This window comes from Calidris pugnax, unplaced genomic scaffold (assembly GCF_001431845.1).
Source record: "Calidris pugnax isolate Ruff unplaced genomic scaffold, ASM143184v1 scaffold219, whole genome shotgun sequence".
In the NCBI taxonomy this organism is placed as follows: domain Eukaryota; kingdom Metazoa; phylum Chordata; class Aves; order Charadriiformes; family Scolopacidae; genus Calidris; species Calidris pugnax.
Genome location: NW_015094507.1, coordinates 6,144,473 through 6,167,229, shown reverse-complemented (window position 1 = coordinate 6,167,229; position 22,757 = coordinate 6,144,473). Strand labels below are relative to the sequence as shown.

The 22,757-nt window shown below is 36.9% G+C and overlaps 1 protein-coding gene across 1 annotated transcript in view; it reads right to left on the bottom strand.

Moving 5' to 3' along the window:
• HDAC2 (histone deacetylase 2) overlaps window positions 1-22,757 on the bottom strand; it is a 26,270-nt gene continuing 3,513 nt past the window's right edge. The window contains exons 2-14 of the mRNA XM_014964710.1: window positions 16,653-16,765; window positions 16,061-16,178; window positions 15,042-15,116; window positions 14,612-14,750; window positions 12,074-12,215; window positions 8,483-8,575; window positions 8,260-8,368; window positions 6,666-6,806; window positions 4,704-4,812; window positions 2,448-2,578; window positions 1,405-1,560; window positions 599-656; window positions 1-382 (exon numbers count right to left, since the gene is read on the bottom strand). Of these exons, the coding sequence (XP_014820196.1) occupies window positions 352-382; window positions 599-656; window positions 1,405-1,560; window positions 2,448-2,578; window positions 4,704-4,812; window positions 6,666-6,806; window positions 8,260-8,368; window positions 8,483-8,575; window positions 12,074-12,215; window positions 14,612-14,750; window positions 15,042-15,116; window positions 16,061-16,178; window positions 16,653-16,765 (1,415 nt within the window). The 3' untranslated portion in view covers window positions 1-351. The remainder of the gene's footprint in view (window positions 383-598; window positions 657-1,404; window positions 1,561-2,447; window positions 2,579-4,703; window positions 4,813-6,665; window positions 6,807-8,259; window positions 8,369-8,482; window positions 8,576-12,073; window positions 12,216-14,611; window positions 14,751-15,041; window positions 15,117-16,060; window positions 16,179-16,652; window positions 16,766-22,757) is intronic.

Sequence of the window (22,757 nt, the reverse complement as noted above, 5' to 3'; positions counted from 1 at the left end):
TACAATTTTTTTTTTTTTAATAAAGATAAAATTACAAAAAAGGTAAAATCAGCTCAGGAAAGGCAAATTACTTTAATAGATCAGTTTAGACATTTAACATAATAACTCACATCCATTTTTAAATACTATTACATAAAGCATGGTGAAGAAAAGAATTTCTGCCTCATAATTAGAAAACTCACAATACAACTTGCCAAAAACCAGAACAAAGCCGTTTGAAAATAAATACGGTCCATGCCAAATAGTACAAAATGAAATCAGCAGTCTCTCTTGGTATGAAAACTTTTCTTCTTTTAGGTATTCTCCAACTCTAGTATTATGTTCTGCAACTGATGAGAGGCTATCTTTTGTTCAAGGGTTGCTGAGCTGTTCTGATTTTGCTCTGTACAAAGGCAAAAATCAAATTGTTAAGTTGGTTCATTTTTTCAACTAGCTGTTTTGGAAATGCAATTTTGAATTACTACTGTTATTTGCCTAAAATATTTAGTATCACAAGTAATTGAAAGTAATCTCTACAGAAATCAATACTTTATAATATTTTAAATTAATAAGCACTTTTCATAAAGGTTACATTTGTAATTAATTAATTTGTGTTTACCCTTTGGCATCTGTCTTTTCACCACTGCTGTCCTTGGATTTATCCTCCTCCTTAACATCTGAAAAATAACAAGATTTTAAATATACCAAGAGATGCAAGAAAACCTTAAAAGACTTCAGAAGAAAAAAAGCAGGATCAAGTCACATTTTTTTTGTATACGTTCCTAGCCAGAGGGAACCAGCTTTTAAAAGAAGTCACTGGTTACATATTAAAATACAGTGTTAAAAGCATCCATTCAACTGAGTGACCTGGGCAGGATGCCAAGTGATTCACAATACCTCAGGGCGAGCCTCTCTTGACTGGCCATAATGATGACATGCAGTAACAAGACCTGGATATACCCTGCGTGCCGTGTGGTGGCCTTGTAGCCCTGAGATGGAGTCTGTTACTGCAAGTCAAGAGTCCTTGGAATTACACTATCCCCAGAACCATATCCAGCTTCTGTTTCAGAGAAAACTAGTTGGCTCACCCCACAAAAAAAAAAAAACTAGGAACAAACTCTTTGTCTAACGTATTTAAAGCAAGAACCCTTTTTATCCTTATTTTCATTAAACTACAGAAATTCCTGGCTCTAAGAGTTTAAGCTTGTGGGGAAACAACAATAACACTTGGCTGAAAATACCGTTGTAGTGTGAATAGCTCCATCTTGAAACTGATTAATTTGAAATGGATGCTTTAAATATGATGGAAAAAATAAGTCATCATCTCAACAGCTAATTAACTGTTAAGAGAAAACAAAACTGTCTCCTCACAGAACTGACATTTGCAGTTCTAAAATATAGGATGAAATCACACCAGAGCCCTACCTGCTTTTTTGTCCTCAGTCTCTTTTTTGTCTTCCTCTATTCTGGCTTTCTTTGCACCTTTCTTATGATCTGCAACATTTCGTCGTCCACCTTCCCCTTCGTCTTCAGAATCTGAAAACTCTTCATCACAGGCGATGCGCTTATCAGATGCTCGAACTAGGAGTTAGATTTATGAAAATAAACTTAACGTAAAGTCAACTACAACAGGCCTAATAAAAAAGAACTTCCACATTAGGAATTAATAATAAATATACTATAATCATTTAATGCTAACGAACTAAATTATGGATAAAACTGCTACCTTTTCAAGATACTCTGGGACTCTCACAATGATTTCTGAAAATAACTTTATAGAGACACAGGAGGAGGGTTGGAGTATTTTAACATGCATCAAATGAATTTCAAATACTGGAAATTGCATCACAGGAGAAAACATGGTTTCAACAATTCAGAAAATGGACAGTGCACAAATAAGAGGTTATAGAATTACTCCAATCACCATCAGAAAAGAGTTAAATGTAGCAGGAAACTCTTAGCTATAGCTGAAGAACAACTCACTGTCCATAGGAAAGCTAACGGTAATAAAGCGAAGGGCAGTGTTGCAAGTATGGAAAACCTCTCTGTCACAACAACAACAAAAAACAACCAAATAAAAGTATTTTTTTGAAAACACAGTATCTTGCTTTATGTCAATAGAGAATGTTATATCTTGCGAATAGCGGAACGCATAAGCTAAGTCCTGTATTCCTTTAGTTACAATTCATCTGAGACTTCTGGAGTCTCATTAGAGACTATTTCTTAAGATGCAAAAAAACATGTTCTTTCAGCATTTCTTTAAACCCCTTTAACAGGTTCAGATTTGTGCAGAGATTCCACCTAAGAACAGCAAAACTGGTAGGCCAGTGGCAAAATGTTTTATTCAGGAAACAAAACTACCCATCTTCCAATAATGCACTACTTGGACTAAGATTCTGAACAATTAAATTTAAAAATCTAAAAAGACTCTACTTGGAAATGCTCTATCATGAGAGGATATTTCTTACTAGAAATGCGTTTATCTGGATCTTCTCCATCCTCATCTCCACTGTCTTCATGAACAGCATCTTCAGGAATGGCCTGCATCTGCACACCAGGTGCATGAGGTAACATGCGCAAGTTTTCAAACAGACGTTGCCTGCAAACAGTGGACAAGGAAAGTTATTACTACACAGAAGCAGCATTTCCTTGGATTTTGTATTTCATTCTGAAAATTTTGCATTCAAAGTTAACCTGCTTTGCTTTAGTTGTTTTAATTAGTTTAATTGTTTCATTTAAAAAAAAAAAAAAAGGCATGCCAAGTCCAGAAATATTTCCATCCCTAACAGATCATTAGCATCCACAGTGTAGTTGAACATGATTTTCTTTGAACTTTTAAAATATTTATTTCAATCGACTTCAATCTTCAGTTCCCCACAGGGTCAGCACAAGTACTGCCCATTTGGGCTGAACCAAGTGAGAGCATTACCCTGTTTATAATAAGCTAGAGAATTAAGTAGGATAATAAATTATGCTCCAGTTTCTCAGAAAGCAAGCCAGACACTTAAAGGATGAAGACTTCCACACTGTGTGCAGCGATGACTTCAGGGTCAAAAACAATCCATCTGGAGAAGACTCCTTATTGGCTGTTTCAGGGAGAACAAAGAGAAGTTCTCTCCAGTCTGAGCAATCTGACGCAATGGACTCCCTCTCCAAAGCACCACATGCAGGAAAAGGAAGGACACAGGACTTCTCTTGGCACTGAAAACTATCGCTCCAAAGAAGTCCAAGCAGAGAAAGGTGTGGCAAGCACCAAATACTAGCACTTGTAACAACTATCTCAGTATCCTTCAGGCCAATTTGAAGAGCTAAATGGCAACTGATGCTTTTTTGGAATCCTTAGTGTCTCTGCCCCTGACCAAATCAGATGACCTGGCAGACCAGTTTTGCCAGTCCAGGGAGTCCCCCAAAGTTAGGTCCCTGTGAAAGAAAACAACTGAAGGAGGATTCTCTGAAACTATGAGTCACCTCTCTTCTTGTGGGTGCCAGTACAAAGATGTGAGACTGTAAAAGAACACACACACTCCATGCCCAGGGATTTGTTAAAGAGCAAGCAAGTTTTGCAGCCTACTTGCACCATGAAAACTCAACAGTGCTCAATATAGAGCAAGCAGCCTGGCAGGCCACCAGCTGGAGCACTACTACTACAGAGAAGCTGCGCAGAATTACATCAATGAAAAATAGGTGGATTTTTTCCCCCTTGCACGTTATTAAAAACTAACCCCCTTTCATCTGACTGTGATTTATATATTTGTGTTAGGAACACCAATCACAGTCTATATACCAACCACTTCAAAAATTAGTATTTTTACTGCTTTGATGAATTTTGCTATTTGACAGTTTTACAGGTTATAGCAGTACTGGCAAACTTATACAGCTAGTTTCACATCTTTATTTAGCTCTTTCCAGAAACCAAAAGAATTCCTGTTCACCATTAACAGCCTGTTAAACTTGGGGCAGGAGTAGAGGTTTATTCTTTTAAACCCAGAGCAGGGACAAGCCTCAGTAAGCAAAAAGTACTGCAGGCTAACCAATTATCTCTTGTCAGTTGAATAGAGAATTGATTGTATGCATGCACTACTCCATCCCTGAAGTAAAATATTTGTTTATAATCAAACCTTCAGGATGTGAGGAGGAATAAACTATCAGAAGCGGTACAGGCTAAAAAACACATAACTATAGCTTGGCAACAAGCACTTCTCAAACCTTGTGAATCTGTCAAGCCACAGTCACTCAATTGCCTGCACATGTATCACTGTCTTTCCACAATTTTGGATGTTCAAGCTCACATGCGAGCTATTATTTCCACAGCTGACAGCTACAAAGACAATCTCAGTTCATGCCTAGACACAGAGCTGAGAATTAGAAATCCTAATCATCGCAGCATGCCAGCTTCTTTCCTCACGGGATAAACTTTCTACAGAACCAGAATGGGAAGCCAAGTAAAACAGTTATCTCTTTAGTTGCTGGAAAAAGTAAAAATCCAAGCTGGGTCTTAAATTTTCATATTTATAGTCATGTGACTTCATTAGCATACATACTGCTATAGGAACAGGCTTTGAAAAAGTACCTCTTCTGACAGAAATGAGAAATACCTAGGATGTATTCAGTAGTTATTCTTAGTATGTAACAAAAAGGTGTACAGTTTTCAAAACTGCCTAACAAAACTCTGGAGAAATGTGACCCACGTGATCTACTTGCTAGGTAAGGTAATCACTACTTACTTGATCTTCTCCATGTATTCTGGTGTATTCTGATTAGTCATATTTGAAGGACTAATATGAAGCTTGAAGTCTGGTCCGAAATACTCAAAGTAGTCATTGTATGGCAACTCTATAAACAAAACATAAAAGACAACTTTATGACCCAAAAAAGATTTTACACATTTTAAATAGTTTTGACAAGATTTTAGTTAGAGAACTATCAAACCTGAAGAATTCAGGTAAGCAATAACACTTAAGTACTGCCTGAACCGTTCAACACTTTTCCTCTAAATTATTCAATAGATGAACTTCAATTTGTTGGCAAAATACAAAAAGCAAGAGAAAGTTCTACTGTAACCATGTTAGAACACATATTGGAACAACATAAGTAACAGATTTGGTAAAATAACTAAAAATGCTACTTCTGTGGAAAAGAGAAGATCAACTGATGATTTATTATAGATGTTTTAGAAGTTAGTCCAGCTTTAAAGGTTTAAGTGAGCCATTCAAAATACTCCTTCAGTAAAATGTATAGTATGTGTCATTAGGCTGAATATCACAGCTAGTTCAACACCCGTGGTAAGCACCGTACAGCGGTTCAGCGATGGCCATGTCCATCCATTCCCCACCTTCCCCCATTTTTTGCATTTTCACAGATAATGGTCCCCTGACTGAAAGATCTAATCCCTAAAATTAAGTCAATGAAGACTTCATATGCAGGAAAACAGTAGTATTTTATATTGAATATGACTATCTTCCCAGATAAAGTAACAGAAAACTAAAAAACCTAGAACTCTTAAGAAATAAGACATTGAAATCCACTTCTATTTGAACCCTTTGTTTTGTTTCTTCATTTATGATTTTTACATGTGATCTTGTTAGGTGGACAGAAAGGAGACAGGAAGATTAACTTGCTATTGCAACATTTAGAAATGCACTGCTCTTTCTCAGAATAGATTAAAGATGACAGGTACCAACAAAGTTGAGAGGAATGTTTAAAAAAAAATATAAATACTTGATATATATCCATTGAATGGAATAGAGTCACAAGATAAGGAAAGATTACTGTCTCTTCAAAAGCTTTGGCTGATAAAGAATATATATTGACATGCAAGATGGAAAATATACATCTTGAAAGATACTGTCCAAATACTCTTTTCTCACTGACAGCAGCAATCATTGAAGTCAGATGGAAACACTATGAATCCAGCAAAATGTACATGAATAGCAAAAGGTTATCAGCAAAACTGCAGTCCAATGTGAAAACTGCCAATGACTGATGTGCAACAAACCAGTCCAAAAACTAATTTTATAAAAAGGCATTCCAAAAACACGTCCAGAAGTATAATTGGCCAGAAGTAAAGGGAATTAAGGATCTTTGGGGATCTTCCTCAGAGAAATTACTTCACTATTCAGCTATTCAAAAGAAGTCTACTATTGCTTTATTATTATAAAATTTTTAAGACAGCTTGTAAGTCAAAATTGAGTCAAATGGAAGAGTAGAAGTCAATATATTTAACAGTTACTTTTAATGCACAGATACAATGAAGACTAAGTTATATATTACTACATAAAAAGTACACTTGCATACTCATTAATTTCTTGTGAATACCATGTCTGTGATGCCCAACTTACAAAGATCTACGCTGTTACAATAAAAATGAAGTATATATTCTATCATACTGATGACATTCATATTAAAAATAGTTATAAGTAAGGTTCCGTAAATTTTACATGTTTTGAATTTTCCAAAAATGGTCCAGTTATTTAAAGTGTTTGCTATGGCATAAAAAAAGCCCTAAATGCTTAAGTTTTAGTGCATAAGCTACTGAAAATTTATTGGCTAAATCCTAACAATAACTTTCCATGTAGTTTATTCTACTGACCCATTACAGTTAGTTATAGAAATATTTGCTATCTGTTCACTTAAATCCTCCCATAATTATTTCTTAATAAAATATTAACTTGGGTATTAATATTTACCATTAGGAATTTCACAATCTAAGGCAACAGCAGTTTCATATGTCCAGCATCGAGCAACATTACGAATAGTATATCCTCCTCCTCCTAACATCAGCAACGGCAAGTTAAAAGTCTTTACAACTTCCACACATTTTGCATGACCTGTCAAGCACAAAAAAAATTGACAATATATGCAAAATATCTAAACAAAAAAATACATAATGAACCATTTAATCAGACATATGCAATCACACTTATCAAGTAAAAACCGAATTGATTCAAGTAAAATGGAACTGTCTCCCTCAAAAGTTAAACACAACCTCATAAGAAAGCAAGATCTACAGACAAGAAAACTACAAAATACATCGAACATTATCCACCCCAGTCTTCAGAGACTTTGCATGATGGTCTATTGCTGCTGTTCTGAAATGCTCTTAGAACGTTTGGTGGTTTGTATTTTCATAACTGATGCCAATACACAGTGACAAATCTAGGGACAATTTCTCAGTCAAATGCAAAGGGGAAGAGGGGAAAACAGTAAATCAGTACTTGGTCCTTTCTACTTCTAAATCTGAACCTGTATTAGAGGTTGCTAAGTCTTGCTTACAGAGTGAACTGGTGCCAAGACAGTACACACTCCAGGGAGATACAGCATACTGAAAGGCATCTGTAGGAGGCAGCAGCTCTCTTGGTTTCCAAGATATGTAAGATGGAAAAAAATCTGAGCTGTATGGGCAACTGAAGTAGCTTTGCCACCTGGTGCAAATCAAGAAAAGAACCCTGAAACACTGCAGACCCGACAGATACTATACTGCATTTTGTTGCCTATAAAACTCTAATTGCCTCAATTAAGAAAACACAGAAACAAGAAAACTCAGAAAATTAATGATTCAAACAGACTGGACTTAAGGCTTAGCTGAAGTTCAACATACATTTAACATTTTATCACTCAAATATATAAATAATGTTCACAAAAAATAATATAATGATAATTTAAGTAATAACGTTTGCTAAATTAACATCTCATCTCAAATCTGAGAATCACGCTTTTGGGTAGAAATGTAAGTAATATTAAAATAAATTGTTTCTATAAAAGTTAATAAAAATGAATGTTAACATAAGACTCAGCATAACAAACATCACTATAAATTGAACAATGTAGTGAGTATTCTCATTTCAGTAATACCTATTTTACGCCCAACAAGGTGTTTTGATATTTAGTATCTGTAGTCGTACTAAGTGAACCACTAGTTTTGTTATTCAGCCATCATAGTAAGTGTTGCAGTAGGACAACTGTTGTCGTCCTGTCATTCCAGAGCATCACTTTAAAACTACAGAAAGCCTGTGCATAGAAGAAAGGGAATCACTTGAGTGGCTAGGAAGAACATGGAAAACCAAGCTGCTTAACTTTTTTAGATGGACAGAAAGAAAGAGGCAACTTCTGGGTTTCTTTTGGCCATCCCTGTATAGCAAAGAAAGAGGTGATTAATCATGGTAATGAACAAAATCTTTGTGACTCCAGTCCTCATCATGCAAGTGTCTTGAAAAATAGTATGAAGGATAGAGGTTTCTATTAAATAAAATGTTACAGACAAACACACACTTTTCTGCTTACCTTTAACAGTAAGATTAAAGCATCCCAGCCTGTCACCTGACAGTGAATCTGCTCCACACTGTAATACCACAGCACTGGGCTGGTACATCTCCATTACTTTGGATATAATCTATAATCAGTAGAAAATAGCAAGTTATAAATTCACATTATGAAAACAAATCCACAAAATGAAACTAGTTGGTTTGGGGTTTTTTTAAGCTTTTTGGAAAGATGAAGTACTCACTGGTTTGAATATCTGTCCATATGATTCATCATCTATACCATCCCTCATTGGAAAGTTAACAGCATAGTATTTGCCTTTTCCAGCACCAATGTCCTATGAGCAAAAATGACAAATGCGTTATTACAAACATAGAAGCACATGAAGGTATCACAGAAAAAAGTCTACACAATTCTGATGCATTATCTGGTATATGCATATCTGCAAGGGGAAAAGAAGCAAACTACCTTACTTAATTCCCATTTTCCCATAAAATCATTTCGGAATGTAGGAATTGTACACCAAGACTAGCTTTGCAGTAAGCACACTAGCTTTTTTAATTCAAAGGTTTAAAACTGATCAGTTTAGCCTGGTGAAAATACTTAAGATGACATCAAGAAAGAAAATTGAGAACCAGCAAAGTCTTTGGTGCTGTACAGAAGATTTGGATTTTGAAAACCATGTTCTTTGCTCTAAACATAGGATGAAGAACTAGCTGCAGCAAAAGAGAGAGAAGAAAATCAAACACAGGCCACTTATAGGTGCCCTTGAAGAAACTGAAACTCTTTAAATTTAAAAAAACCCCAGAACTTGCAGATTATTCTCAGTTCCATCAGGTGACAAGACAGGAACTCTAGTAGTCTGTCTTACCAGCTTTCCTGGACAACATATGCATTAAAAGAAAAAAAACTATTGAAAATAAAAAATAATCAAGTAAACAAACTCTGAATCCATCCACTTCTGTTTTGATGATGAGCTCAAAACCTAAAGATCCCACTTGTCACACTCTTCCATTTCTTCCCTTAACCTCACCACCGAGACATAAGCTGATCCAGTTTACAGAGCAGTTACCTCCCACTAATAAAGGTACAGTGGGGCCTCCTTAGCAGTGAATGCAACAGTAATATGTCACTTCCAGTAACCGTCTTTTACTGGGGGTGGGTGTGCAAGAGAGACATGGACGCAAATGGCCACTGCAGCACAGGCACAATGTTAACAGCTGAGGTGGTTGTTTGCTTTTTTTCCTTCTTCCAGTACATTATTAATATTTCATAGTACTGCAAAATTAGCAACACTAAAGACCCCTGCTGAACACATGCTGATTCGGAGCATGACAGTTATCCAGAATCACCTAGGCTTTCAGATGCTGATTTTTCTGAGGAGATACCGCCTTGCTTTCCAGATTGAACAACAACAACAAAAAAACATTAAACCAATCACACCCTAAACCAGAGAAAAGCCAAATGTTCAGACAATTTCCCACTAAAGGGGGTAATTACTTTCCAGCCTGAGCTACTCAAAGGATGTTCTTTGTAACTGATACTTGCATTGGTTATAAACACTCTAAAGAAACAATATAGCATTCTGGCAGTTGCCCATTCATCAAAGATCAAATTTCTTCACAGAACCTGGGCTTCTCCACAGCACTACAGTCTCAACTGACCTACCTACGTATATATTAAACTAGATTAGTGCTACCACCTAAGATGCATAGAAAGTCAAATGACTTCCCAAGGACACTGAAGTTCAGACTGACTGCACAACACCTTCAGCAGAAGAAGGATGAACACAGCTGAAGTAGACAAACCTCTGTGAGATTCAGCTACACTGATGGAGCTGCAATCACAAAATCATCAGCTGATGCATAATTTGTTCCTGCATCAAATAAGCGTAACCTGATCAGCAAACTAGACCAACTAACTAAAGAATTACAGAAACAAGTTCGAATGGAGCCCCCTGAAAAACCAAGGTAAGGTTTGGCTGTTAAAGTTGATGTACGTAGCCAGCAACAGCAGATCAAGTTGAGCAGAAACAAACAATACAACACTGGTCTTCAGAAAGAAAACTGACTTTTCAGAGAATTAGTTCTCCCTTTACTTCAATTAGCTTTGCAAGCTCTGGAGATAAGAAAAAGCTAATTTTATTTTTTTTCCTAGGAGGGATATAATAATTGCAATAAAGCCCGCTGAAGTCTGTATGCAGACAACACTCATTTCAAAATACTAGCTAGAGCACAGAATAAAAGCTATCATGCCTGAGGCACTGTTTGTCACTGACACTATGCTAAAAAAAAAATAAATCCCAATAACATACAATATTCTTCTATTTATTTCAACTGTGTATCTTTAAATTCTTTGTCCTGGGTGTGGTGAGGTGAAGAATCCATAAACTTCTCTGTCAACGGGAAGTGCTGTTTCTAAAGAGCCAAGATATCTAACTCTTCCAAAGAAAAAAAAAATCTAGCCAAATTCAGCAACAACAGCTTGTCTTTATAAACATCCTGGTCTGAGCTGCTTTTTATTTGAAGCACCACTACCACCTTGTGGCCAGTCAAGTTAAACCACACGGATAAAAACAATACCTAATCTGATTTCTACCTAAATCAATTTAGAATGCAGTTTAACAAAATCTAACAACCCTAATAACATTCAGCTCCAACAACCACACTGAAATGAACGCTTAGCACCCCACTGATTTAAAGCTTAACTCCCATTTATTCCTGTGTCCGCAGGGTATCAGCAGCACACTGGGGAGTGCATACTCCAGGAATATTAGCAGAAACACAAGTATCTGCATGTCTTGAATCAATTTAAAGATAGTAGGAACAAAGTAAATCTTTCCCAACACAGAATTTTTATAGGTCAACTTTTTAGAAGCATTCACAATTTCTAAAAAAATTACTGTGTATACAAACTAATGCACAAAGTTGCTAATACTAGAGGAGTGACTTATCCTGGAAGTGCCTCTGAGAAAAAAGAGATTTAATGTAAGAGTTTGAAGCTAGGAATAGATTAATCCTAATACTTGAAATATTCTTTCAAGTTGTGAAGTGGAACAATTTCCTGTTCTAATGGTCTAACATTAGGAATGACTAACTGACTTAAAATTAATATGAAGGACCAGGAAAATTGGTTTCCATTCTCAGCTTTGCCAGAGATTCTACAACAGCTTAAATGACAATTCTTTACAGACTGATCTCCCTTCCTTCCTCAAGCTAGCTCTAAGGCTTAGCACACAAGTGTCTGTGGGGCACACTGAAGCTCTTCAGCAGTGAGCATTACGAGAACTCAAAACACACTTTACGACATAGGAAATATTCCAAAAAACAAGCCAACTGCATTACTAGGCAAATAGAACACGGTAAATTTAAGTTGCATCTGAAGCTTTGTGACTATTAAAGCCCTGGCATAAAGTTATGCTAGGATTTGAAGTAAGTTTTGAAGCCATGTGATCTCCAAACAGCTACTTACACTGTATGTGCAGAATTGCAATATACAGATAATCACTATAAATATACCACATTGTCTTCCTAGAAACATTTCCAAAATGTGAGTGAACTAAATAATTATATATTTGAACTAAAATTTGAGACAATTGATGTGCAGGTGTTGATTTAATGTAGAAGTGAACAATTTACTTCCCCACTATCCATTTGGTTTTATTACCTAAGGTTCTTCAACAAATCTATCACTCTAGACAAACATATTTGCTGAAAACTTAGCACTGTATATTATTACTGGATACAGTTATTGTAACCTAGTACTAAAACAGTATCTACAAGGAAGAGATTAAGAGGGAATTCATCATCTAATGAAATTTCATGTTCAATCTTACCCTAAGATCACCTGTGCCCGGAAAATATTCACCATACTTATGGAATGATACTGTCATGACGCGATCTGTGGTATAAAATGCTTCTTCAACACCATCACCATGATGGATATCAATATCAATATACAACACTCTTTGGTGATACCTAGAAAAAAAATCACGGATGAGAAATCACCATTATCTGTTATGTTCATAGTATACTGATACCTAAACAAGGAACCCAACCAAACACTAAAATCCAAGATTATGATCAATTTGATGATTTTGGTTTAAGTGACCATATGTTCTTAGAATTCTCAGTACAGTTTGGATAATAATGAAAATAAGTTTATCTACATTAAAATAAGTAACTTAATGTATTTAGTATTCACACCAATTGTCTCACTCTATAGAAGCTATACCTTGTGTTTCTGCTCACACCACTTTCTGTTGTTCACATCTGCTGAATTTGCTCCTTTCATTGGGCATTTCTTTCTGCCTTCTCAGTAACTACCAACACAGTCTGCGCTTAAATATCTCTTAGTGCACATTCCAAACAGCATAGTGCCACGAGCAGGAATAACCCATGTTCCATAAGCCCACAAAAAATCATTTTAAATACTTCTTTTCCATTGACTTTTCTTCTTCACCTCTGCAACTTGTAAAAATAGGCACATCCTTATTTCCGAGCGTATCACACTTACTACTAGCATGAATATATTATGCTACTGCTTAGTATTTCCTAAAATATCACAAGACTCACATCAGTTTGAGATAAATAAAGAAACCAGTTATTTGAAGCCTCAAAGCATTGGAAACAACAGTAAGTATCTCTTATATTCTACTTTTCCCAGTAAAGAACAAAGTCTATCAGCATCAGAAGATGCATTTTCATCATGCTTTGCACAGTGCTACAGAATCTAAGTTTGAGCAGCCATAATTTCAGCTGGGCTAAGATTTTTCACTTAATAAGACAGTGAACTGGATGGTTTCCTATGGTTACATAACCTGTAATTATTTGAAGGCTGCCTGCCTTCACATGCACGTTAAGCTAAAAAATTCAAGACTTAACTACAGACTGCAGAGACAGATCCTGAATACTTGCTGCACATTAAAATGAATGTTTTAATATGTTAATATTAACTATCTGTTAGTGTCTTTAGAAACTTTTTCCACCTCTAAAAACACTTCCCAATTACAGCTACTTCCCCCATTCCTCACCGGCAGACTCAGCCGCTCCATTCACAAGAGTCAAATAAGTAGATTTTTTTTTTCTAAAAAATGAGATTTATGTGTTATTAGAAGGGCTATAGTACCCCGAAGCAGTACAAGTAACACTCAGGATTTGAAATTTTAGTGAAGCATTACTGCTCAAAGTTAATTATATGATCACTTTTTCATTACTCCTTTCATTTTTTCTTTTACAGTCACAGCAGCACAGCTGTTATTTCATTATTTATTCATAACAGCCACATTAATTCACGTAACAATCCAAGGAAGCTCAGTGCATGATCTTCCTTGAATATTCCCGTTTGGTTTAGTACCGACTCGAATGGTAGGAAATAGACAGGCATATTGAGAAACTAAATGGGTGTACGATTGTGAGCATAATGACTGCCCTAGGAGGCCAGGGCAGCGATCCACCCAGCCCGCTACTCTGTCCCTGTGAGTGGCAACAGGATATTAACGTTTACAGAAAACATGTAAGCCTGTCCATTTTCTGAAGTCTGCTATCCTAGTACTTCCCCTCCATCTAGAATTACAGCATACGGCGTTTTACAGTGTGCATTGTTGCTTGTGTCTTTAACATCTATTTACAGACCTCTTGTCCATGATTATGTCTAATCCCTTTTTTGAATCTGTTGTTGCTCTCTGCTTCCTTCAGCCTCCTGTAGCAGCAAGTTCCAGAAGTTCACTATCCTCTGTGTAAAGAAGTACTTCTAAATATCTGTTTTAAACTCATCTCATAGAATCATAGAATAGAATCATAGAAGAGTTTGGGCTCAAAGGAACCTTAAAAAGTCATCTAGTCCAACCCTGCCACCATAGGCAGGGATACCTTCCACCAGATCAGGTTTGCTCAGAGCCCCATCGAAACTGACCTTGAATATTTCCAGGGATGGTGCATCTACCACCTCTCTGGGCAACCTGTGCCAGTGTTTCATCACACTTATTGTAAAAAAAATTTCTTCCTTACATCTAGTCTAAATCTTCCCTCAAGCCATTGACCCTTGTCCTACTGCAACAGGGCCTGTTAAAAAGTTTGTCCCCGTGTTTCCTGCAGGTCACCTTTAAGTATTGAAAGGCTTCAATAAGGTCTCTCCAGAGAGAGTCTCTACAGGCCGAGTCTCCTATTTGTTATCTTTTCAGCTTGCCTGCATTTTAGTTTAAACTTCTTGCTGAAGCCAAACCATGCATAGCTTGGAATTTTCTTAACTGGATGAGTTCAACACGGGCTATGAAAACTACTCACTGAAATAATTACAATTCCTATCTTCAAACATTTGAATGCTTGAATTTGACACTTTCTATAATCTTATCTTGTTCTCATCATAAACTTACTTCAGTAATTCAAGGATGGCAAGCACAATATCATTGACGTAACAGAAACCAGATGCCTCCGATTTCTTGGCATGGTGAAGTCCTCCAGCCCAATTAACAGCCATGTCTGTTTGCTGTCTGTTCAATTTTACCGCCCCAGCTGAAAGATACACACAAAAATGAAAGGAAATGCAGTCAGAAACTTTTGAAGGCCTTTAAACCTGTTACATTAAATAGTATTGTATTTTTTAAATAAGTTGATCCTAGATTTGATCTCTTACCAATACTGAGATACAGGCTGTTAACTATGAGATTTATCAGGCAAATGATATCCAATCATTATTTCTTTATAAAAACCCCTTATATTTACTTCAGTTTTAAGTATACTATCAAAGTCTTAAGGTGCTGCCATAAACGTAATAAAGCTACAAAATGGCTGTCCTATACTTACCAACAGAGCCTCCAGTTGACAGCTGACAAAACTCGAACAGGCCATCAAATACAGGACAATCTTCTCCAACATTAACTGCGTAAGAAATGTAATACTTCTCAAAAACACCATCCCAACAGCATTGTTATATGCGTGCATAACACTTCCAGATGCAATGCATAGGTTCATTCAGCATTTTAACTACTTCCCAACACCACATTTTTCTCAGGCTGAATTTTAAACAGGTCTTTATAATCTAACTCTAAACTATTTTTAATACCTTTTTCTTTTTATTTTCTCAGTTTCGACAGGAAAGTTTGTCTCCTTGTTAATAAGAAGTTAGATCATTTTTAGATTTTTGAAGAAGTGCTCATTAACATAGGTCATGGTAAGAAATGCATAATTACTTGGAAAAATAATTTGCTGAGAATAAGGCATCATAAAGAGGTTACAATACTGTCTTTTAAATAGATGTAATAGCTATCAAACTGCATTCCTAACAGTACTTTGAGCCTATCCTATAATTAAAAAAATAAATTAACAGAAAGGGTGAGCAGTGAATAATGTAAAAAATTTTACTATCTCCCTCCAACAGGAATGAGCAACTCCTCTTCTTCACTTAAACACATTTTCACACGATTTTTACTTCTCTACTCTTCTAAAAGCTATTCTTTTTCAGAGAGATTTTGCATTAGAACAGGCTTTTAAGACACTTTTGCAAACAACTCAAAACTTAAGTTTAATCAGTGCATTAAGCCCACAGAAAGTATTCACAACCAGAATACACCCTGTGAAAGGGGAGGCAAAAATCCTTCCATAAGCTTAAAGAACATTTTTGCCAAGATGGCTACTTTTAATAGAAAAGTCCCCAAATTAGTGTAACTAAAGGCAGGCACATGTTACTCTCGTTACAGTATTTCTCTAACTCCTACACACCATTAAGCCATGTTTGTACCTGTGTTGGTGAATATTTAGCTTTAAACAATGCCAACCATCAAAGCACGTACATATAGATTTAGTAGCCAAATATTGACACTTACATCTCTGCATTTGCTTGCTGTACTCAGACATATTGTCAGGCCTTATCGATCGGAGAAATTTGATGTATTCATCACTATGGTACTTGGTCATCTCCTCAGCAGTAGCTTTGTGAGGTCGCTGATAACAAGAACAAGTTATAGAAATAATCAGTGCTCTGCAAAATCAGCTAAAAATTGGCTAAAACGGACAACTTGAAAGAAATCTAATCTCCTTTGAAAGAACAGCGAAACAGACAGTAGTGCTCTTTTACAGAAATCAAGGACTACTCTGTTGTTAGTACATAACTTGATTAATACTTTGTGCAGTTAACCCAATGTCTCCCCAACACCCTAACTCCCCACCCAGTCATAAAAATACTGCTGAGAAGTCTCTACTGGAGCTCTACCTCACATCTGCCAGAGATGGACAACAATCTGCAAACCTTAGTAGTTAAAAAATACTGCTTCATTTCTAAGAGAGCTCTGAATAAATCATTTAAGTATTTTTTTATTTCCTACTTCCACTTCTCTCCATTGATTTGTGTGAGAATATTTGAAGCCCTTTAAAAATAACTTAAAATGCTTCAGTGGACACTCTATTGCTTATACTCACGTAAATTTCCATTTTTCTGTACAAGCCATAATTTAGCAGCAAGTTGTGGGTCATTCGGATCCTGTGAGGTTTCATTGGATGCCCTTGTCCATAGTAATAGTTTCCGATATCACCTGTCAATATTACACAAAGGAATAGCTATTCATATCACAAAACAACTTGTTATTGTTACTTAAAATAATCATTCCCAGAAGATAGCAGGTATGATTAAAAAAACAAACAAAATAAAACAAACAAGCAAATAAAAAAAACTCACAAACCAATAAAGAGACTATTGTCTATTTCAAAAAGGCCATGGGGAAATAAACCTGCCCATAAAAGGTCATACATCAGAAGCTGAGGGCAAAAAGTAGGCCAGATCTAACACCTTTACTACAAGCAGACAGCAGTAGGGAAGCAAAGATGCCTACAAGAAGTGACGTCAAATCAAGAGTGAAGAAAACAGCAAAACTGGAATAAAGGGGAGCAGAAATTACTGATGATGTAGCCACATTGTATCATAACAGAGGCTGTAGTAAAACTTGTCAGTTTGCAGGAGCTGATTTTAACTACTAACCCTAGCAGTTACATCACAGAGGTTAACTTCAGATCCATTGCTGCAACCATATGTACTAACATTCCCCAGCCACCTGCTGCGAGGGATCCACAGTAGTTTAACAGAACCTTGTAATCTAACTGGAGAACAACTAGACACACGATTAAGATAACAAATTTGACACTCGCTTCCAAGAAGAATGGCTGCTACGATGGGCTATTTAAGCTTTCTCCCCAACTTGTAGAGCATACACACCTCCACTTTGAACAGTGACATTCCCAAGACACAAACCATTTTAAATAGAACTAGCAGTACACGATGTTTCTGGAAACACAGACAAGCCTAAAAGGTATATCCAGTTGTCAGTAGCTTTCGGCTGGAGAATTCCCTAACAATTCTTTGCAATAGCGCCTCTTTTCATTTTGACTGAATTTTTACTGTTCTTACACATCTTTCAAGATGCTCTGCCTTGTCCACTTGGAATGAAAGAAATACTATTTTCAAAATGCCATACTATTTTACAAATTTTGGTAGTCAGAGGTAAGAAGCACTGCTCCAAAACAGCTTCAGTTTCACTCTTCAACATGAGCTGCAGCTCAGGAGGAAGGGAAAATGTCAGCTTGCAGTAGCATCACCAGCTACCAAGAAAAGCAAGTGTTACAGGAGGATTCTGAGTCTCAAAGCACGCTAAAATCCAGCTTTCAAAGGGACAAGGAGAGTAAGGACACTTAGGAAAAACAGATATAACCTCGTGTAATGCAAGATGAGGTTATCTAGAAAAACAATCGCTTAACACCTAGATCTTAGCCATCCCATAACAATTAAAATACCAAGTTTTACTATTAAGTTAAGAAGTTTGAAAACCTGGGCCTACTCCTAACTTAGTATTTAAGTGAAAGATTAGCACTTCTTGTCAGTTACTGAGACCTGGAATCTTTCAGATACTTATCAATCAGTAAATTAAGCATACCTTTTAACTTTCACTTTATTTTTTAACCAGAAAGGAACACTTCTAAAAGAATTGGCAAGTTGGTAAATTTAATGGGAGCTTATTTAATTTAATGAAACGGAAGATCTGTGGGTGAGTATCTGGCAGAAGCATATTGATCCTTCCACGTTAGAGGTCAGCAGTAACAACTTAACAACAGGTATCAAAATATAATACACTTTAGCAACAGCCAATACAGTTTATGTCTTTCAGGTCTTAGCATCACAAACAAAAAAGGGTTTTGGCATTAGCCTTATAAAAGAAAAATTATCAAATATATGTACAAAAAGACCAAAAGTTTCAAGGGACTGTTGAAATGTGTATATTGGCAGGGTGGGGGAAGGAAAAGGTACTCAAGAGGTTCCCATTCTTCATCAGCACCTTGATTTCCAGCCAACATCACATCACAAAGGGGACCCATCTTGGAGGCATCATCCTGTGGTGAAGGCAAAAGTGTCAAAAGTCTTTCCTCCTCTACCCAGTGAAGGAGAACATGCCCATCCTGGTACAAAGACTTAATCCACAAATTCTGAAACCTCTTCTCCATATATCACAGCCTTATTGGAGTACTTTGGGAAGAAATGCATAGTGTACCAAGAGCTAGTGTGTGCAGGGATGGGTCACCAACCCCATGGAAGGTGCTTCTTAGTGCCAGACCGACTCTGACTGCGGTACACATATACACAGAAACAGGTACAGTAAGGCCAAGTGCACAAGACTAGTATTGCAGGTAGTGTGAGTACTTGATCCTAAACTTGTCAGTACAAAGGTATAAATCATAGAGAAGTGTTAGTGTGAGCATATTTTGCATCACTCACCAGTGTGGGTGCATGTGGAAAGCGCAAAAGAATATAACTGAAAGAGGAAGTGGAGAGAAAACATGCAAAGTAGTAGATGCAGAAAGTTGGCAAATCTACTAATCCCTCACAGAAAGGCTTCCAAACCTGACATGTACTGTTTTGTACCAGTAAAAATATCAGTTAAATGGCTCCCATTGAGAAGTAACAATATGATCTCTGAAAGTTGAGTTCTCAACTAAAATGAGACGAATCAAGTACCAGCTTAATTCTAGCAGAAGTTTACTGCCCTGCAATGTTCAGCACGTGATGTAAAATATAACACCAATAAATGACTGGAAGGCCCACCTGAAAATTAAGTTGTTACATACGCTGTCATGATCTGGGTTCAAATATATTAAAAAAAACCCAAACCCCAAAACATTACTTCTCAATTCATACAAGTTACTTGCCTAAATTCTGAAAGCTACCAGATTAAACTGGCATGATTCCTTTAGTGAACATAAGTTTAAGACACTCATTTCTTTATCTGAGACTTCTGCAAGATATACAGATGTTAAATATTCTAATACACAGAAAAACACAGGAGGCTACATGCCCTAAAGGAACTTCAATTATGTCTGACAAACACACAACAGACTAACAAAAGCTGCTCTCCCTTAGTCTCTCTAGTTACTAAGATTGAAAAATAACACCTTTAAATTAACCCATTACAAAACAGTCTGAACAGCCCGAATAAAGAGGCAAGATGAGGTTTACTTATCTTTTTTGATACTTTGTAATTTGTAAGTTACATTACTTTGTAACTTTGATACAGATAAATTGTTACGTACACTGACCATATCTCTTGCTTACTTGAAGTATGGTTACCACGAAATCATGAGGCATTTCAGAACTGCATTAAGTGCAGAAACCTAACCGCTACAATGGAAACCACATGAAAAAAGTCTTAATAGCAGTAGGCACACTTGGATTGACTTCTGCAATACTAACGGGTGAACTCATGTAACGATGAATCTAGAAAAAAGATCAATGCCTGATCAGTCTAACAAACAGCTACTCAAACAGGCCTAGAATTACTGCACTAGCACCTCAAGGGTTGGGGGTTTTGTTCTGGTTTTTAAAATTAAGCAGGCAGCAGAAGACTAGCAAAGTTCTGACTTTTGAGCCCTGAGCAGAGGTTGGACACCACCACCATGTTCAGAAGCCACTGCGCAAAGCATTGATGAGCCTCCATGAAACGCTCTTCAGTAAAGCTGATGTCTGCAGAGAAGATGAACTTAAACTGTAAGTGCTAATGTACTTAAACTATGCCTGAATATAGCAGCATACTCTCCTATTACAACAGGTTTAGTCTTGCCTTGAAGGGTGGAACCAACCACATTCTGATGCAGATCTCAAATTTTTCGTGAAGGTAGAGCCTTTTGAACACCCACATTAAATTATGCAAAACAAGCAATCTAAACAACACGGCTAGTGCACAGGCATGGAATAAATACACTTACTAACTGTAGCCATGCTAGATGCTGCTTGATTCTCTAGATCTGTGCTTTGCTGTACAGGAGCACAGAGCTGGAAAGACCCTCTGGGTCCTGTCCTCATTGCTATGGCCAACTGTACAACACGTACCTATTTTGGAAGAGGACACTGAACCACCTGAGCCACCTGCTGCAAGACTGTAGCAACATCCTGAAGACACATGGTAAGAGACTAAAATAAAAGCTACAATATCTTGCCATACCTAGCATGGTTCCAAGTAGTGCAAGCAGACTTTGGTAAGCTATGGCCACACATATATTAAGACTAGAAGCAGTTGTTAACAATATTTTTAACATGGCTAAAATATCTTAATTTGCGCAGGTTTTGTTCTTCCCATAGTATACTGACTCAAATTTATATAAAATTCCTGACCTGAGCATGACCATGAGCAATGCAAATTCTGCAAACTGGATGCAAATGACAGTCTATTACAAACAAACTCCAGAAAATGAAATCAAGCTTTTTTCTATCTGAAGTTTATTGGTTCCAGGTACAGTGAGAAGGCTATTAAAGCTGTTAATTATCAGAAAACATTAACAAGCAATACACTCAGAGAAAATTTCCTAAGTTACAGGCTCATTTAAAAAAGCAACTTTAGATGACAATCACAACAAGTTTCCCTAGAAGCATGTAGGAATTTATTGAATCTCAAAAGACACACATATATGCTTCTAGTACTTTTCAACACTTTTTAGTGTACACTTTTAAAGAAACAAAGTGAAAGTACACATGGAGAGAAAATTATGACAGAAATGGTAATTTATTTCAGTTATTACATTATATACTCGGAGGTACACTACTGCCTCAGTTGTGTGTTGAGGTATCTTTGTATTTTTTGGTTTTGGGTTATTTAAGGCTTTGAACACTCCCCTTGCTTTGAATCAAGACTTTGCTGGTACAGCACAGTTAAAAGATACCCAGAATTGCCAGAGGAACCACAAATCAGCATTATTTACCATAGAAATACAAAAGCATTTACTGCAGGTATTAACTCTAGAATTTCTTCTAATAACTGTATTTCCAAAAGAAGTGTAAAATAACTGATGCTTTTGGCAATAAAAAATATTGCATCAAAACCAATCCAAAGCTGGTAATTTCTGCAACAAAGTATTTTTTTTAAATCACTTTTACAACAGATACTCCTTTGTCTACCTTATTGTTAACTGCATTTATCTTAGTCTACATATTCAAGCAAGATAGGAGCTACAACTGCTTTTAAGTCGCCATTATCCTGCCACCTGAAAACTTCTCCAGTTTCTTCCCCCTCTTCACTGGAATAGCTTTTTGGCTGTTAAGGGAGCCTCTGACACTAGCACGGAGTACCAAAAACCAGAGATCACAGGAAAAATTGAACATATCAATACCTAGTAAACTATAGCCACGTGACTTTAAATAAAGTAACAATTAAAAAAAAAAAGAAAAAAGCATATTGTTAAAAAAACCACAAAACAACATGAGAGAAACCAAAGAGAAAGCTTCTAAACTATTACGGCAGTCTTCCTTTCAACAAGGCAAAAAGTGAGTCCTCTTCCCAAGGAAAAGTAAGATTCCAGCCTCACCAAAACTATCCCTAACAGGGGCCTCCTCCTTTCCCCTTTAGGCTGAACAAAGAACCAGAGCTAGCAACAAAGAGAAGGGGGCGGCAACCACGACTCGGCCTCTTTTCGTGTGGTAAAAAAAAAACCAAGACAGGCCCCGCAAGATCTGCCATTTCTAAAGAATGGCAGATTTGCTACAGCAGCAGACACCTTCGATATCTTAGTGGGTTTAACTATTCATTTCCGAAATGGTGAAAACACCAAAGCGCTACAGCAAAACAGCCTCAACCTCCTTTTCCTGGCTACTACCAACACCGGCCTAAAACACCAACTTAAAAGACTGTTATAATAGGAGGCGATTTAAAAAATTAAATATAAAATCTCTTAACTATTCTGATCAACGAGTTTACCCTCCCGGTAAAAAAAAAAAAAAAAAGGAAAAACAAATGCAAACTCAGGAAGAAAACTAAAAGTTGCTGCTGTAGCCTGTGGCCAGAGAGAACCACAAACAAGCCGCGGCAAATATCTGAAACTAAGCAGGGGCTCGATGTACTTTTTTCGAGGCGGCTGACGAGGCAGAACGCAGCTCGCCGCCCCCCCCCCGTCGGAGGAGCGGGCGAACTGGGGCGGCCTGCACCCAACTCCCATTTCACTGTTATTAAACACCTACGCGCCCAACTTTCGTGTTTGGCGGGCGAGTTGGGGGGG